The sequence below is a fragment of the Indicator indicator genome, chromosome 38 (genome assembly GCF_027791375.1).
Source record: "Indicator indicator isolate 239-I01 chromosome 38, UM_Iind_1.1, whole genome shotgun sequence".
NCBI classification, from domain to species: domain Eukaryota; kingdom Metazoa; phylum Chordata; class Aves; order Piciformes; family Indicatoridae; genus Indicator; species Indicator indicator.
The window spans coordinates 2,897,742-2,915,204 of record NC_072047.1 but is presented as its reverse complement, the minus strand read 5'-3'; the positions used below and the strand labels follow the sequence as shown (position 1 = coordinate 2,915,204).

The following is a 17,463-nucleotide window of genomic DNA, read 5'->3' as shown; positions in this document are numbered from 1 at the left end:
GTTCAGAGAGCTCCTGAAGCATCAATCCCTGGTTCAGAGAGCTCCAGAAGCATCAATCCCTGGTTCAGAGAGCTCCAGAAGCATCAGTCCCTGGTTCAGAGAGCTCCAGGAGCATCAATCCATGGTTCAGAGAGGTCCAGGAGCATCAATCCATGGTTCCAAGAGCTCCAGGAGCATCAATCCATGGCTCACAGTGCTCCAGGAGCATCAACCCATGGTTCAGAGAGCTCCAGGAGCATCAATCCCTGGTTCAGAGAGCTCCAGGAGCATCAATCCATGGCTCACAGTGCTCCAGGAGCATCAATCCATGGTTCAGAGAGCTCCAGGAGCACCAATACATGGTTCAGAGAGATCTAGGGGCTGTTCCTAGCAGCTCCCATCACTGACCTTCTCCATCCCACCACTGCCCTCCCCATCCCATTAATCCCTTTTCCCACCCCCTTTTCCCCCTCTTCCCTCCAGGTCAGGGCTTTCATTGCTGACTTTTCCAACGTCTTCTCCATTCTGCTCTTCTGTGCCGTGGATGCCTGCTTTGGACTGGACACCCCCAAGCTCCACATCCCCAGCATCATCAAGGTTGGGCTGACCACAGGGGATCTCTTTCCCTCTCTTCCCACCACTTCACACTCTCTTTCCAGCTCCTCTCTGGTTCTTAGGCTCTAAACCACCTCTCCTGCAGCATCCAGGTCCTTCTTTAAAGCCTCTTTGTCATTTTTTTTTAGGGGGTTAAAATCTTCTAATTCTGTGACTTTTTTTTTTTCTTCCTTCCTTCCTTTGTTTTCTTTTTTCCTCCTCCCTTCCTCTCTCCTGCTCAGCTACGTAAACTCATTAGTGATTTCTCAATCTTTATGTCCATACTCATGTTTGTGGGGCTGGATGTGCTTTTTGGACTCAAACTACCCTATGTCCATCAGGGGGGTGAATCGCGGAGGTGGTTAGGTAGGGTGTAATAAAATTAAATACTTTTTTTTCATTATTTTAGATGTTGTTGTTGTATGAGTTAATTATTTCACTTATTAGACAGGTGTGGTGATTTGTAGGTGCATGACCCGGCAAATGTGATCAGGGAGAGTAGGAGGGGAGAGGGTCGAGCAGGAGAGCAAAGAGAGAGCGAGCGAAGAAGAGCAGGCGTGACGAGCGAGAGAGCAAAGGAGGAGCAGCCGAGAGGAAGAGAGAGAGAGCGAGAGCGAGGCGAGCGAGAGACAGAGAGCGAGAGAGCGAGCGAGAGAAGCGCGAAGCGAGACGTAGCAGACAAGCGAGAAGCGACAGAGAGCGGCAGCAGCGAGAGGAGAAGCAGGAGAGGCGCGCAGTCGAAGGAGCAGAGCAGAGAGAAGAACGAGCAGCGAGAGCGCGAGACGCACGAGCAGCGAGAGCCGACGTATGACGACGCGCGAAGCGCCTGGAGGCGCCGAGAGGAGCGAGCGAGAGCGAGCGGCGAGGCGAATGCCGAGCAGAAGAGCGAGAGAGAAGAGAGCAGCAGAGAGAGACGAGGCGAAGAGCGAAGAGAGCGAGCGAGGAAGAGCAGGAAGCAGCAAGGCGGCACGAGCGAAGAAGAGAGGCACAGAGCGGCAGAGAGAGAGAGCGAAGAGAAGCAGGTCGCGCGCGTAACGTCGGCGCGCGTCCCTGACCCTTCGCTCCCTTTGCCTCTTTGCCCCTTCCACATTCTTCCAACTAGTTCCCTTCCTTCCCTTCCCTTCCCTTCCTTCCCTTCCCTTTCCTTCCCTTCCCTTCCCTTTTCCCTTCCCTTCCCTTCCCTTCCGCTTCCTTCCCTTCCCTTCCCTTGCCCTTCCCTTCCCTTTCCCTTCCCTTCCCTTCCCTTCCCTTCCCTTTCCCTTCCCTTCCTTCCCTTCCTTCCCTTTCCCTTCCCTTCCCTTCCCTTCCTTCCCTGTCCCTTCCTTCCCTTTCCCTTCCCTTCCCTTCCCTTCCCTTCTCCTCTCCTCTAACACTTTTTTCCCATCCAAGGTACTGCTGCAGGTGCTAAATTGGGGTTTGAGGAGTGAGGATGCTGGGAGTGGGTTGGGTGTTGATGAGTTGTGGTGGGACTCAGGGATGGGTCATAGAATGGCCTGGTTGGAAAAGGTCTTCAGGTCATTGAGTCCAACCCTGACCCGACATCTCCTTACACACAGCTCTTAGAGCATGGCCCTGAGCTCCTCAGCCAAGTGGATTTGAAACCCCTCCAGGGATGGAGACTCCACCACTGCCTGGGCCAGTGCCTGACTACCCTTAGTTCCTCATGTTCAGCTTAAACCTCCCCTGGGGCAACCTGAGGCCATTTCCTCTCATCTTGTTCCTTGGAGAAGAACCCAACCCCCACCTGGCTCCAGCCTCCTCTCAGGGAGCTGGACAGAGCCAGAAGGTCTCCCCTCAGCCTCCTTCTCCCCAGCTCCCTCAGCTGCTCCTCCCCAGCCCTCTTCTCCAGACCCTTCCCCACCTTTCTTGCCCTTCCCTGGCCCTGCTCCAGCCCTCAAGGTCCTTCTTGCAGCCAGGAGCCCAACCCTGCCCCCAGCACTCAAGCTGTGGCCTCCCCAGTGCCCAGCCCAGGGGCACAATCCCTGCCCTGAATCTGTTCTGTGAAGATCTCTCCATAGATCCACAGAAAGCATCAGGTTGGAAGAGATCCTCAAAGGTCATCTTGTCCAACCCACCTGCAGTCAGCAGGGACACCTCCAACTACAGCAGGTTGCTGGGACTCCCAGCAAGTTTGTCCTTGAATGTCTCCAGGCTTGGAGCCTCCACAGCATCCCTGGGCAGCCTGTCCCAGTGTCTCACCACCCTCCCTGTGCAGAACCTCCTCCTGATGTCCAACCTAAACCTGCCCTGCACCAGTTTCAAATCACTCCAAAGTCCCTCCCCAGCTCTTCTGGAGCCCCTTCAGGTACTGGAAGGCTGCTCTGAGCTCCTCTGGAGCCTTCTCTCCTCCAAGCTGAACAACCCCAGCTTCCTCAGCCTGTTCCCACAGGGGATCTGCTCCAGCCCTGGGATCAAGGATGGGATGGAGGACAGGAAAATGCTCAGAGGCTTTAGGGCTTCCCAAAATGTTTGCTCTGTGGTGGTTTCCCCACCCCCATCCCCACCCCAGCTCCCCCTCCCCCATTTCTGAGTGTCCCAAGCCCCTCTCTGTCCCCTCTGCAGCCCACCCGTGTGGATCGAGGGTGGTTTGTGTTTCCCTTTGGCAAGAACCCCTGGTGGGTTTACCTGGCCAGCGCCCTGCCCGCCCTGCTGGTCACCATCCTCATCTTCATGGACCAGCAGATCACCGCGGTCATCGTCAACAGGAAGGAGCACAAGCTGCGGGTGAGCCCCTGCCAGTCCCCGCCTGGGGGCGCCAACAGGGCACAGCTGCCGGGGACAGGGCTGGGGACTTCAGCAGGGGCTCAGCCCTGCCCCTGCCAGCTGCAGGTCTGGGGTGACAAAGCCTTCCCCAGGGTGTTAGATTCACTCAGTGCCATCATGGGGTGCAGTGGGGTGATGTGGGGTGCAATGGCGTGATGTGGGGTGCAGCACTAGGGTGCAGCTGCCAGGCACAGGGCTGGGGACTTCATCAGGGGCTCAGATCTGCCCCTGCCAGCTGCAGGTCTGGGGTGACAAAGCCTTCCCCCCCGCCAGAGTGTTAGATTCACTCAGTGCCATCGTGGGGTGCAGTAGGGTGCAGCTGCCGGGCACAGGGTTGGGGGCTCAGAAGAGGCAGAGCAGAGGCTCAGCCCTGCCCCTTCTAGCTGCAGGTTTGGGGTGACAAAATCTTTCCTCCCCCCGGGTGTTAAATTCACTCAGTGCCATCGTGGGGGGTAAAGGGGTGCTGAGGGGTGACACAGGGTGCAGTGTGGTGTTGTGGGGTGCTGTGGGGTGACACAGGGTGCAGTGTGGCACTGTGGGATGCATTGGGGTGCTGAGGGGTGACACAGAGTGCAGTGTGGCGCTGTGGGGTGCATTGGGGTGATGCAAGGTGCAGTGTGGCACTGCGGGGTGCATTGGGGTGCATTGGGGTGCTGTGGGGTGACACAGGGTGCAGTGTGGCACTGTGGAGTGCATGAGGGGGCTGCAGGGTGGTGCTGAGTGCCCTAGCAGGGGGTGCCAGCAGGGTGTGGCAGGGGATCCCCCCTCCCCCCAAGCTTGCTGTGGGCTCTGGTCTGAGTGAAGGAACAGCTTCAGGAGCTGTGGTGCCTCCCAGCCAAGAGCCTGCTGGGTGCTGTGTTGCAGAAAGCTGCAGGCTACCACCTGGACCTGTTCTGGGTGGGCATCCTGATGGCTGTCTGCTCCTTCATGGGGCTGCCCTGGTACGTGGCAGCCACAGTCATCTCCATCGCCCACATCGACAGCCTGAAGATGGAGACCGAGACCAGCGCCCCGGGGGAGCAGCCCCAGTTCCTGGGAGTCAGGTGAGGAAGGGGCTCCAGGGGGGTTAGGAGGACGATCCAGGTCTGGCCAGGGTGGCCTCATCCTGCTCCTCTCTGCCTTGCAGGGAGCAGAGGGTGACTGGCATCATCGTCTTTGTGCTCACCGGCATCTCCGTCTTCCTGGCCCCCATCCTGAAGGTAAAATCCCAGTCGGGGGGGGAGGGAGTGGTGGAGTCTCCTCTGGAGCCTCTCCAGCCCCACCTGGATGTGGTCCTGTGGGACCTCTGCTGGGTGGTGCTGGGTGGTGGGTGGCAAATCCTCCCCCAGCGTGAAGCCAGGGGAGCAGCCCAGCTGGAAGGCAATGGAAGCTGCATTGACAAGGAGGAGTGCAAGGGATGAGTGCAACATACACAGCAGTTACACAATGAGAAGGGACAACACACACAGCAGTTACACAATGAGTAGGGACAACACACACAGCAGTTACACAATGAGTAGGGACAACACACAGCAGTTACACAGTGAGAAGGGACAACACACACAGCACTTACAATGCGTAGGGACAACACACAGCAGTTACACAATGAGAAGGGACAACACACACAGCAGTTACACAATGAGTAGGGACAACACACACAGCAGTTACACAATGAGTAGGGACAACACACAGCAGTTACACAGTGAGAAGGGACAACACACACAGCACTTACAATGCGTAGGGACAACACACAGCAGTTACACAATGAGAAGGGACAACACACACAGCAGTTACACAATGAGTAGGGACAACACACAGCAGTTACACAATGAGAAGGGACAACACACACAGCAGTTACACAATGAGAAGGGACAACACACACAGCACTTACAATGCGTAGGGACAACACACAGCAGTTACACAATGAGAAGGGACAACACACACAGCAGTTACACAATGAGTAGGGACAACACACAGCAGTTACACAATGAGAAGGACAACACACACAGCAGTTACACAATGAGAAGGGACAACACACACAGCAGTTACACAATGAGAAGGGACAACACACAGCAGTTACACAATGAGAAGGGACAACACACAGCAGTTACACAATGAGAAGGGACAACACACACAGCAGTTACACAATGAGAAGGGACAACACACAGCAGTTACACAATGAGAAGGGACAACACACACAGCACTTACACAATGCATAGGGACAACACACACAGCACTTACACAATGCATAGGGACAACACACACAGCAGTTACACAATGAGTAGGGACAACACACACACAGCAGTTACACAATGAGAAGGGACAACACACACACAGCAGTTATACAGTGCATAGGGACAACACACACAGCAGTTACACAGTGAGTAGGGACAACACACACAGCAGTTACACAGTGAGTAGGGACAACACACACAGCAGTTACACAATGAGAAGGGACAACACACACAGCAGTTACACAGTGAGTAGGGACAACACACACAGTAGTTACACAGTGAGTAGGGACAACACACACAGTAGTTACACAATGCATAGGGACAACACACACAGCAGTTACTATAGCTACAGGGGTTACAATTAATAAACAGCTCAAGGACCCCCCGTGGCTATAGACCAGGGGCAGCTAAGAGCTTCTCCCTCCCTGCCCCTCCTTACCTCCTTGTGCACAAAAGGGACAAGAGAAAGGAGGAGAGAGAGAGATTTTGTTAGACTTAGGCAAAACAATGGAGCCAAGGTCAAGCAGAATCATAGAACTGGAAGGGACCTCAAGGCTCATCCAGCCCCAGCCCCCCTGCCACGGGCAGGGACACCTCACACCACAGCAGGTTGCTCACAGCCACATCCAGCCTGGCTGCAAAAACCTCCAGGGATGAGGCTTCCACCACCTCCCTGGGCAACCTGTGCCAGTCTCTCACCACCCTCATGGGGAACAACTTCTTCCTCACATCCAATCTCACATCCAATCCCACCTCTAGTTTTGCTCCATCCCCCCACTCCTATTACTCCCTGACATCCTCAAAAGTCCCTCCCCAGCTTTCCTGTAGCCCCCTTCAGATCCTGGAAGGCCACAAGAAGTTCTCCTGGGAGCCTTCTCCTCTCCAGACTGCACAACCCCAGCTCTCTCAGGCTGTCCTCATAGTAGAGCAGCTCCAGCCCTCTGCTCATCCTCCTGGCCCTTCTCTGGATACCTTCCAGCACCTCCAGATCCTTCCTGGAACAGAGGCTCCAGAACTGTTCACAGAGCTCCAGGAGTGGTCTGAGCAGAGTGGAGCAGAGGGGGAGAATCCCCTCCCTGGCCCTGCTGGCCACACTTCTCCTGCTGCAGCCCAGGCTCTGCTTGGCTCTCTGGGCTGCAAGTGCTCACTGCTGGCTCCTGTTGAGCTTCTCCTCCCCCAGCATCCCCAAGTCCCTCTCCTCAGGGCTGCTCTCCAGCCGTCCCTGCCCAGCCTGGATTTGTGCTTGGGATTGCCCCAATCCAGCTGCAGGACCTTGCACTTGGTCTTGTTGAACCTCCTGAGGTTGGCTTGTGGCCAGCTCTGCAGCCTGTCCAGGTCCTTCTGGATGGATCCCTTCCCTCCAACCTGCCTGCAAGTTTCTCTCTCCCAGAGCAAAGAAACAAGAGAGAGAGAGGTTGCTGTGCACAACTGCTTTCAGTCCATTGCCTCTCCCATAGGATTGTTCACAACTATCATTATTTTCCTTTTCCTTTACATTCTACCACTTTCTGTTCAACATCTGTGGAAGACTTTTAAAGGCACAGCCTACAACTACCCCAGGAGGTCCTGCTCTGGCAGGGGGGGGGGTTGTGCTTGATGATCTCCAGAGGTCCCTTCCAGCCCCTAACATCCTCTGTCCTGTGAACCCCCTCCCTGTTCCCCCATCCCTGGAGGGGTTTGGAGACCTGGGATGGAACACCCTGGATTGCCCTGCCCCCAGCCATGGTGCCCATGGCTGTCACCCTCCTTTGGGGTACCCACTCTGGTCTCCCCTCTTGCAGTACATCCCCATGCCTGTGCTCTACGGAGTCTTCCTCTACATGGGCGTCGCCTCGCTGAATGGCATCCAGGTAAATGCTGCTCTTCCTCCTCCTCCTCTTCCTCCTTAATGGCCACAAAGGGGTCCTACACCAGAGCAAAAAGGAGGATTTTTAACCCCAAAATCTGCATGCATCAAATAGGGCCTGGAGCAGCAATGCTGTGGGCAGCAGGAGCAGGGCAGGGATTGTGCCCCTGGGCTGGGCACTGGGGAGGCCACAGCTTGAGTGCGGGGGGCAGGATTGGGCTCCTCACCCCAGAAAGGGCATTGAGGGCTGGAGCAGGGCCAGAGAAGGGCAAGAAAGGTGGGGAAGGGTCTGGAGAAGAGGGCTGGGGAGGAGCAGCTGAGGGAGCTGGGGAGAAGGAGGCTGAGGGGAGACCTTCTGCCTCTCAACAGCTTCCTGAGAGGAGGCTGGAGCCAGGTGGGGGTTGGGCTCTTCTGCCAAGGAACAAGGGACAGGACAAGGGGAAATGGCCTCCAGTTGTGCTAGGGGAGGTTTAGGTTGGACATTAGAAGAAAATTCTTCCCTGGAAGGGTTCTCAAAGCCTGGCCCAAGCTGCCCAGGGAGGTGGTTGAATCCCCATCCCTGGAGGTGTTTCAAAGCCATAAAACTGTGGTGCTGAGGGCCATGGCTTAGCCTCAGCCTTGGCAGTGTCAGAGAATGCTTGGAGTGGATGACCTGAAAACTCTTTTCCACCCCAAAAAATTCCATGCTTCCATGATTTCCGTCTGCATGGAGCAGCAGATACCCCAAACCCTTCGGGAAACACCCAAAAAGCCCCAAACTCCCCATTTTGGGGGACTCAAAAGGGGGCTTCTCTGGGCAGCCAGGGGCTGGGGGGGGCGAGGGCTAACAGCTGCCTTCCTCCCACCACAGTTCTGGGACCGCTGCAAGCTCTTCCTCATGCCAGCCAAGCACCAACCTGACTACGTCTTCCTCCGGCACGTGCCCCTGCGTCGCATCCACCTCTTCACCCTGGTGCAGATCATCTGCCTGGCTGTGCTCTGGATCCTCAAGTCCACCGTGGCTGCCATCATCTTCCCTGTCATGGTAGGACCTGGAGGTGTTTCAGAAAAGCCTGGATGAGGCAATTAGTGCCAATCCCTGCTTCACAGAATGTTAGAGGTTGGAAAGGACCTCCTGAGATCATCCAGTCCAACCCCCCCCCCCCTGCCAGGGCAGGGGCACCCAGGGGAGTCTGCAGAGGAACGCATCCAGGTCTCCAGAGAAGGAGACTCCAAAACCTCCCTGGGCATCTTGCTCCAGGGCTCCATCACCCCCACTGTGAAGAAGTTTTTCCTCATGCTGAGGTGGAATCTTCTATGTTCAGGTTTGAACCTGTTGTTGGTCCTTGTCTTATCACTGTGCACCACCAAAAAGAGTTTGGCCTCCTCCCCTTGACACACACCCCTCAGCTATTGATAGACATTGATCAGATCCCTCTCAGTCTCCTCTTCCCCACACTAAACAGCCCCAGGGCTCTCAGTCTCTCTTCACAGGGCAGATGCTCAAGTCCCCAAATCATCCTCATGGCTCTCCCCTGGACTCTCCCCAGCAGGTCTCTGTCTCTCTTGAACTGGGGAGCCCAAAACTGGACACAGGATTGCAGCTGTGGTCTCAGCAGGGCAGAGCAGAGGGGCAGCAGAACCTCCCCAGCCCTGCTGCCCACACTTCTCTTGCTGCCCCCCAGGCTGCCATTGGCTCTCTTGGCCCCACGGGCACTTTGCTGTCCCATGGAGAACTTGCTGCCCACCAGCACTCCAAGGTCTTTTTCCATGGAGCTGCTCTCCATCAGGGCAGCCTCTAACCTTTCCTGGTGCCTGCTGTTCTTCCTCCCCAGATGCAGGACCCTGCACTTGTCCTTACTGAACCTCCTGAGGTTTGCCTGCAGCCAGCCCTCAGCCTGCCTGGATCTCCTTGGCTGGCAGCACAGCCTGAGGGGCTGTGTTTGATTCCTTAGGGTTGGCTGATTGGTTGGACTTGATGATCTTGGAGGTCTCTGCCAAGCTGTTTGATGATTCTGTGACCATCCCTTGAGCTGCTCTTGCAGCCTCCTGTAGAAGAGGTTTTGTTGGAGTTTTCAGGATGTTTTGGCTTGGTCCTGTGGTGGTTCCCAGCTTTTGGGATGAGAAATGGTCCTGCAGCTCCTGCTGATCCATTTCTCCCCCTCTTAGATTTTAGCCCTGATCCTGGTGAGGAAGTTGCTGGATTTTGTCTTCTCCCAACATGACCTGGCCTGGATTGACAACATCATCCCTGAGAAAGAGAAGAAGAAGGAGGATGACAAAAAGAAGAAGAAAAAAGGCAACAAAGGAGACAGCAGCAGTGATGAGGAGGTGGGTGGGGTGAAAATGAAATCCTTAAGGAAAAGATAAAAAAGAGCCAAAATCCCCTGGCTGAGGGGGAAAATTAATTCCTCAGGGAAAAAAGGAGCCACAATCCCCTGGCTGAGGGGGAAAATGAAATTCTTAAGGGGAAAAAATAGACAATAGGCTGAGGGTGAAAATTAATTCCTCAGGGAAAAAAGGAGCCACAATCCCCTGCCTGAGGGTGCAGCTCCCACTGGATGGTGTTAAAGCATCCTCGACCCTGCAACCCCCCTGGGCTGAGGAGAGGAAGGGTTGAGGAGAGGAAGGCAAAGAGCCTCCTCCCCTTCCTTGTGCCCCCACCTCTGGAGGTTTTGGCTGTGTTTGGGTGCTCCAGGTGGTCTCAGAGCCCACCCAGGCGTTGCCTTCACCACATTCCCCCCTCCCCTTTCTTCCCCAGTTCCCACCTCCCTCAGTCATTAAGATCCCCATGGAGCCCCTGACAGCGCAGCCCCGAAACGGGGGCCCCCATTGCCTCAGCCGTAAGTAAAGAGCTCAGGAGCTGCTCCTCAGCTGCATTCCCAGCTCCTTGCATTCCCAGCTGCTTCCTAACCCACCCCCCTTCTCCCGTAGCACTAACGCCTCTGAGAGACACAGCCTGGATCCATCCCATCCCAGCAGGGAGGAGCAGGGGAGGCTGCTTCAAGCAGGCTGAAGGCTGCTGTTCCCTGCTGGGTGGCTGGAAGCCACCTGGGGGCTCCTCACCTTGAGCCAACACTGGTGGAGGTTGAGATCTATCAATATTTGGGCAGGTTTGGAGCCCTTTCCCCCCCCCCTTAAAAAAAAATTAAAACCAAATCATGGGGTGCAGAGGTTGTGCTTATCCCAGGAGCTGGTTGGCTTCTGTGCAAAACATCAGCTGTGAGCTGGTGCAGAGCCAGCCACAGGGCAAAGAAAAACCAAACCACAAGGCAGAAGAGCTTGGGGTGAGTTTCTTCCAGCTCAGCACCAGGTTGCATGGTGCCACCAGCAGGCTGGAACTCAGTAACTCATTGCCTCTGTCCTCAGGCTGCTGCTCCCAGGGGCTGCTGGAGCTTTTCTCTTTCTCTAACCACCCCCAAAAGCAGCTTTGCTTTTCCTCCCACCAGCAGGAGGATGCAGTGTTTGGAGTAAGGCTTGAGTGGGGTTTGGTTTGTTTTGGGTTTGGTTTGTTTTGGGTTTGGTTTGTTTTGGGTTTGGTTCTGTTTGGTTTTGGTTTGGTTTGGGTTTTTTTGGGGGTGGAGGGGAGTGGGCTCCTTTCTCCCTTGGGAAGTGTTTCACCTCCATGTCCCCCCAGGAAAGAGGTCCTCCACCTGGAGCTTTGCGTTCTGATTCCTCCCCGAATGGCTCAGACATGGATCGCAGGTAAAGGGCCCTGCAGTGGCCTCCCCATCCCCATCCTCATCCTCCCTCCCAGGGACACCCCATGGGAGACATTTGAGGGGTCCCTGATGGTTGCTCCCAGCACTTGTGGAGCCCATTGCCATCACCCTTGGGCATCTGTGGGGTATCTCTGAGCTCTTCCCCAGCAGCCCTCAGCCTTTTGGGTGCTTTCCTTTGCTGGCTGTGGGGTGTGGGATGGTGAGGTCCAAACCAGAGCAGCAAGGATGGTGCTGGGGAACAGCCACAGAGGGTGCAGGGCTGGGGTGCAGGTTGATGATGCACATTGATGGAAGCTCCAGTTGGAGGCCTGTGGCTCATGGTGGTCCCCAGGGGACACGACTGACTCCAGCCTTGGTCAACATCTTCATCAATGCCCTGGGGGAGGGTGAAGGTGAATCCTCCTCCAGTCTGCTGATGGTGCCAAGCTGGGAGGAGTGGCTGACACCCCCTAGGCTGTGCTGCAGTGAGACCTGGGCAGGCTGAGAGCTGGGAGAGAGGAACCTTATGGAGTGCAACAAGGGCAAGGGCAGGGTCCTGCCCCTGGGGAGCAACAACCTCCTGCAGCAGGACAGGGGAGGGAGGACCTGGGAGTTCTGGGGGACAACAAGGTGCCCAGGAGCCAGAAATGTGCCCTGGTAGACAAGGGGGGCATGGAGATAAGTGTGGCCAGCAGGGTGAGGGAGGTTCTCCTCCCCTTCTACTCCACCCTAGTGAGGCCACATCTGGAGTCCTGGGTCCAGTTCTGTGCTCCCCAGTTGCAGAGGGACAGGGAAGTGCTGGAGAGAGTCCAGGGCAGGCTGGGAAGGGGCCTGGAGCAGCTCTGGGAGGAGCAAAGGCTGAGAGCCCTGGGGCTGAGAGCCTGCAGAAGAGCAGCCCCAGAGGGGAGCTGAGCAATGCTCAGCAAGAGCTAAAGGAGCTGTGGGGGGCAAGAGGCTGGGGCCAGGCTCTGCTCACTGGTGCCCAGGGACAGCACAAGGCGCAAGGGGCACCCAGGAGGTTGCAGCTGAAGAGGAGGAGAAAGTTGTTTGGTGTGAGGGTGCTGGAGGGCTGGAGCAGGCTGCCCAGAGAGGTTGTGGAGTGTCCTTGTGTGGAGAGCTTCCAACCCCCCCTGGGCATTGTGCTCCTGGGCAAGCTGCTGTGGGTGCCCTGCTGGAGCAGGGGGCTTGGACTGGCTGAGCTCCAGAGCTCCCTTCCCATCCTCACAATGCTGGATCCTGGGGAACTTCTTTTTGTGCCTCCCCTGATACAATTCCAGGCCTTTTCTTCTTGTACTATCACCTGATACTAGGGAGAGGAGACCAACGCCCCCCTGGCTCCAGTCTCCTCTCAGAGAGCTGTAGAGAGACAGAAGGTCTCCCCTCAGCCTCATCTCCAGGCTGAACAACCTCAGTTCCCTCAACTGCTCCTCCCCAGCCCTGTTCTGCAGCCCCTTCCCCAGCTTGGTTGCTTTGAATGTGGGCACCCCATACCCTGAGGTTCTCTCCATACCCTGAGGTTCTCTCCATACCCTGAGGTTCTCTCCATGCCCCCAGAGTCTCTCCATGCCCTGAGGCTCTCTCCATAACCTCGAGGCTCTCTCCATGCCCCCAGGGTCTCTCAATGCCTTGAGGCTCTCTCCCTGCCCCGAGGCTCACCCCATGCCCTGACTCTCACCCCATGCCCTGACTCTCACCCCCTTCTCTCTCCCCCTCAGCATCACACTTCACCTAAAGATTTCCTGCCCATCCTCTCCTGCATTTAACTACTCCAGAAGCCCTCTTTGCGCCGTGCCCCAGGTGAAGATCGAGATGGAGTCGGACTATGAGGACACCGACACCGAGAAGCCCCCTCGGGACATGGGCAGTGAGACCACCCTCTAGCCCCTCTGCCCCCTGCCTCTTATATATATATGTTGATATTGCCATCTTCAGATGTATATAGAGAAATCAACTTGGGCTTCTTCTCCTTCTATCTGCTCCATGAGATGGAGGACACTTGGGTGGCCCCAGGGGGGACCTTGTTCTGGTAGTGGTTTGGGTTTTTTTTTTTTCTCTTGGCCCTGTGGAATTTTCTGCCTCCCTGCCTGGTGAAGGTGGTCACCACCAGTGGGTGAAAAACAGGGCTGAAAAGTTGCAATTTGGCCTCTTCTTGCCCCCCTGGAGCTGGAGAAGCTGGTTGGGATTGTGGGAGCAGCAAGGATGTGGTGATGGCGAAGGGGCTTGTCAGGCAGGGAGGGGTTTTGGGTGGGGAGGAGGAGGTTTGAGTGGCTGAGGAGGAAGGGGAAGAGCAGAACCCTGCTCCTCAACCCCTAACATCACAACGTGGCTCTGGGGGAAGGTTGGTTTTGTGAAGGGGATGCTGCATCAGGCTGCTAGGAGGAGGCCAGCCCAAGCTCACAGCAGTGGGGATCCCTCCTTGCAGCATCCCAGGCCTGGCATCAGGGATGCAGGAGGGACCAGCTGGCCATGGAGGGACCCCCAGATTGGCTCAGCCCGGGGTGGATATGTCCAAGGGGATGAGGAGGGATGGCCAGGCTGGAAAGGAGCTGGTGGCCTGGAGCCACAGGCCAGGAAGGGAAGGAGAACCAGCAGCTCTGGGTGGAAAGGAAGGGCACCAGCAGGACTATAGCAGGACAGCAGGGAAGGAGCTTTGGTTCCACAGGGAACTGGGAATGGTCCCAGCAGGCAGCAGGACACAGCTGCTAGCAGGGAACAAGAGCAGAGGCTGCAGCGAAGCCCTTTGGTCACCCAGCCCCACACCCTCACCACAGCTCTCCCAGGGCCACCTCCCCCCAGACAGGAGCAGGATGTGCCCAAGGTCTCCTCTCACTGGAGGGTCCTGCTGGGCCTGCCCAGCCCTGGCACGAGGTTGGCACTGGGGCTGGTACCAGCTCCAGTTCCTGGCTCTGGTTATTGGTGAGGGGAGAGCAGGACTGATGCCCACCCCCACCCCCTGCTTTGGGGCTTTCCAGCAGCTCCTGGCTTGGTCTCTGTTGGCATTGCAGCTCTCTGGGCATTTCAGACCAGCTCCTTTCTTCGTCTCTTGGCATTGAAGCTCTCCAGAGGTCCCTTCCCACCCACTGCTGCCCACTGGGAAGGGACAGAACAGGAGCAGGCTGGCAGCCAGTGTGGGCACTGTGCTGGGTCTGCCCCTGCCCAGCTCTTTTCTTTCCAGCAGCACCAGGGTGCTGAGAAGGCTTTCAAAGGTTTTTTTCTTTCCCCCCATGGGCCAAGCCCAGCTCTGGTTCAGAAACACTGGGCTGAAGGAACCTTCTCAAATCTGTTCCTTTGACTCCTTTTTGCTGGCTGGCTGATCCCCCAGGGATCAGTACTGGGCCCAGTTCTATTCCACATCCTTATGGATGACCTGGATTGAGGGGATTGAGGCAACCCTTAGTGAATTTGCAGATGACACCAAGCTGGGAGCCAGTGTGGACCTCCTGGAGGGTAGGAGGATGCTGCAGAGGGACCTGGGCCAGGCTGGGTGCATGGACTGGGGCCAATGGGATGAGATTCAACAAAGCCAAGGGCAGGGTCCTGCACTTCGGCCACAACAACCCCATGCAGGGGGTGAGGGGCTGGAGAGCAGCCTGGCAGAGAGGGACCTGGCAGTGCTGGACAGGAGCCAGCAGTGTGCCCAGGGGGCATGGAAGGCCAATGGCATCTTGGCTGGATCAGGAATAGTGTGGGCAGCAGGAGCAGGGATGGAATTCTGCCCTGGGGGGACCTGGGGGGGACCTCACCTCCAGCACTGAGTGCAGCTCTGGGACCCTCACTGCAGGAAGTATCTTGAGGGGCTGGAGCGGGTCCAGAGGGGAGCAACCAGACTGGGGAGGGGGCTGGAGGGGAAGTCTGATGAGGAGAGACTGAGGGAGCTGGGGGTGTGCAGCCTGGAGAAGAGGAGCCTCAGGGGGGACCTTAGCACTCTCTGCAGATACCTAAAAGGAAGTTGTAGTCAGGTGGGGGTCAGGTTCTGCCCCCTGGCAACTTGTGCCAGGACAAGAGGGCATGGCCTGAAGCTGTGCCAGGGGTGGCTTAGGGTGGATATCAGGAAGCAATTCCTGACAGAAAGGGTTTAGGTTGGATATTAGGAAGCGGTTCCTGACTGAAAGGGTTTAGGTTGGATATGAGGAAGCAGTTCCTGACTGAAAGGGTTTAGGCTGGATATGAGGCAGCACTTCCTCACAGAAAGGGGAATTAGGCACTGGGATGCACTGTCCAGGGGGGTGGTGGAGTCACCGTCCCTGGAGGTGTTTAAGGAAAGCTTGGATGTGGCACTTGGTGGCAGGGCTTAGCTGCTGTGGTGGCGTTAGGTCACAGGCTGGGACTTGATGATCTCAGAGGTCTTTCCCAGCCTCCCTGCTTCTGTGACTCTGTGATTCTCTGTGATGCTTCCCAGAGTCCCTTCCAACCCTTCCCTGGAACAGGAACAACCTTCTTGCTCTTTCTCCCAGCTGCATTGCTGGGGTGGGCTGTGGGAGAGCAGCTGAGCATTGCATCTGGTCTGAACCTTGGTGTGGGACAGATCCCAACCCTCTGTACATAGCTGAGCCTGCTGCAGCCTTGAAGGCAATTTCCTATTTATAGTGAACTCTTTTTTTTTCCTTCTGGTTCAGGTCCCCCTTCAAAGGGGTTTGGGGGGGAAAGATGGTGAGAGGAGCACCACAGGTTACCTACTCCCCTCACTGCTGTGAAGAACTTGGCAACTCCACTTCCTTTTGTAGCAGTTTTGTACCAACCTCCTGCGTGGTAGCTGAAGCCTGAATGATTTAACCCAACAGGTGAAGTTGTTTTTATCCACTGCATCAGCTCCACTCACTCCCCACCCCACCCCTCCACCCCATGCAAAGGCTTTGGGGACTCTTCTAGATGATTCCTGCCACTTTAGCATCCAGATGGGGTCTTGGGGGGGAGTTTTGTGGACTGAACTGGGTCCCCTTTTTTTTTTTTTTTTTTTTTTTTGCAAGGTTCACACAAGGTTTCTACTTTTTGTATCTGAAAACAGTGAAGAGCCTCAGACTTGCCCCCTCCCCATCCCAGTACCACCTCAGATCTTTTGTATTTATCAAGTGATAACCAAAAATAAACCTGGTTTCAATGACTTGCAGCTCTTCAGTGTCTTTCTGTGGTGGGGGTGGAGAATCCTCAAGCCTCAGCTTCCCTTCTTCTGGATTGAATGGGTTTGGGAGGACTCTTCCCCTCCAAGCCAGCCAGGAGCAAGTGGGAGCTCCTGGATTCATGGAATGGGTTGGAAGGGACCTTAAAGCTCATTCAGATCCAACCCCTCAGCCATGGGCAGGGACACCTCCCACCAGCCCAGGTGCTCAAGGCCTCATCCAGCCTGGCCTGGAACACCTCCAGCATCACAAGAAACCTTCCCTGTTCCCAGGGAGCTGGGAACAGCCTTCCCAGGGAATGGATGAAGAGGAGGGAGGCCAAGACCTGCCTTGCTGCCCATGGGGGAAGTTTTTCCATCCTCTGAGGCATTACAGCTCCAGGTAAGGTGAATGGTCAGAACAACAGAGAACTGCTTGGGTTGGAAGAGACCTTTAGGACCATCAGTGGATAATTAGAGCTTGCAAACACTCATTAGAGGATTAAGTATCTGAAGGGGGCTCCAAGAAAGCTGGGGAGGGACTTTTGAGGGTGTCAGGGAGTGATAGGACTGGGGGGGATGGAGCAAAACTAGAAGTGGGGAGATTGAAATTGGATGTTAGGAAAAAGTTTTACCCCATGAGGGTGGTGAGAGACTGGCAGAGGTTGCCCAGGGAGGTGGTGGAAGCCTCATCCCTGGAGGTTTTTGCAGCCAGGCTGGAGGTGGCTGTGAGCAACCTGCTGTGGTGTGAGGTGTCCCTGCCCATGGCAGGGGGGTTGGGACTGGCTGAGCCTTGAGCTCCCTTCCAACCCTGACAATTCTGTGGTTCTATGATTCAGTTCATTCTGATGGGTTGTAAGCAGGAGTCAGGGAGCTGAGGAGGTTTCTGTCCAGGCATGAAGAGTTCTGCTCACTTCCCAGCTGAGCTGGGGATGCTGTAGCCCCTGGGCCTTAGCTAAACTCAAGGAAAAAACCAGATCCAACCCTGCCCTGGAGGAGCTCACAGCACAAATGCTCTGAGGAAGTAGAGCTCCTTCTCTGGGGGACATGAAAAACCTGCTTGGGAAATAATTCTAGGACACAAGCAAAGCTTTTTTCCTCTCTTTATTTATCCTCCATTATTCCCTAAGTACTTCCAAGACTTTACCATACAGCCCAGGACCCCTCCTGTGTGTCCAGCATAGACAGCAGCAGCCCCCACCCCACTCTTCTTTGGTTAGTAAAAAAGGCTTAAAAAAAAACCAAAAAAAACCCAGAACACAAAAATCACCACCCAAATAACAAACCCAAAAA

The 17,463-nt window shown here is 55.8% G+C and overlaps 1 protein-coding gene across 1 annotated transcript in view; it reads left to right on the top strand.

The window, feature by feature from the left end:
* Positions 1 to 12,956, top strand: part of SLC4A5 (solute carrier family 4 member 5) — a 55,800-nt gene extending 42,844 nt beyond the window's left edge. The window contains exons 17-25 of the mRNA XM_054396637.1: positions 463 to 576; positions 3,136 to 3,297; positions 4,201 to 4,379; positions 4,463 to 4,535; positions 7,331 to 7,399; positions 8,246 to 8,419; positions 9,544 to 9,705; positions 11,012 to 11,079; positions 12,791 to 12,956. Coding sequence (XP_054252612.1) covers positions 463 to 576; positions 3,136 to 3,297; positions 4,201 to 4,379; positions 4,463 to 4,535; positions 7,331 to 7,399; positions 8,246 to 8,419; positions 9,544 to 9,705; positions 11,012 to 11,079; positions 12,791 to 12,956 — 1,167 coding nt within the window. The remainder of the gene's footprint in view (positions 1 to 462; positions 577 to 3,135; positions 3,298 to 4,200; positions 4,380 to 4,462; positions 4,536 to 7,330; positions 7,400 to 8,245; positions 8,420 to 9,543; positions 9,706 to 11,011; positions 11,080 to 12,790) is intronic.
* The last annotated feature ends 4,507 nt before the right edge of the window (positions 12,957 to 17,463 follow it).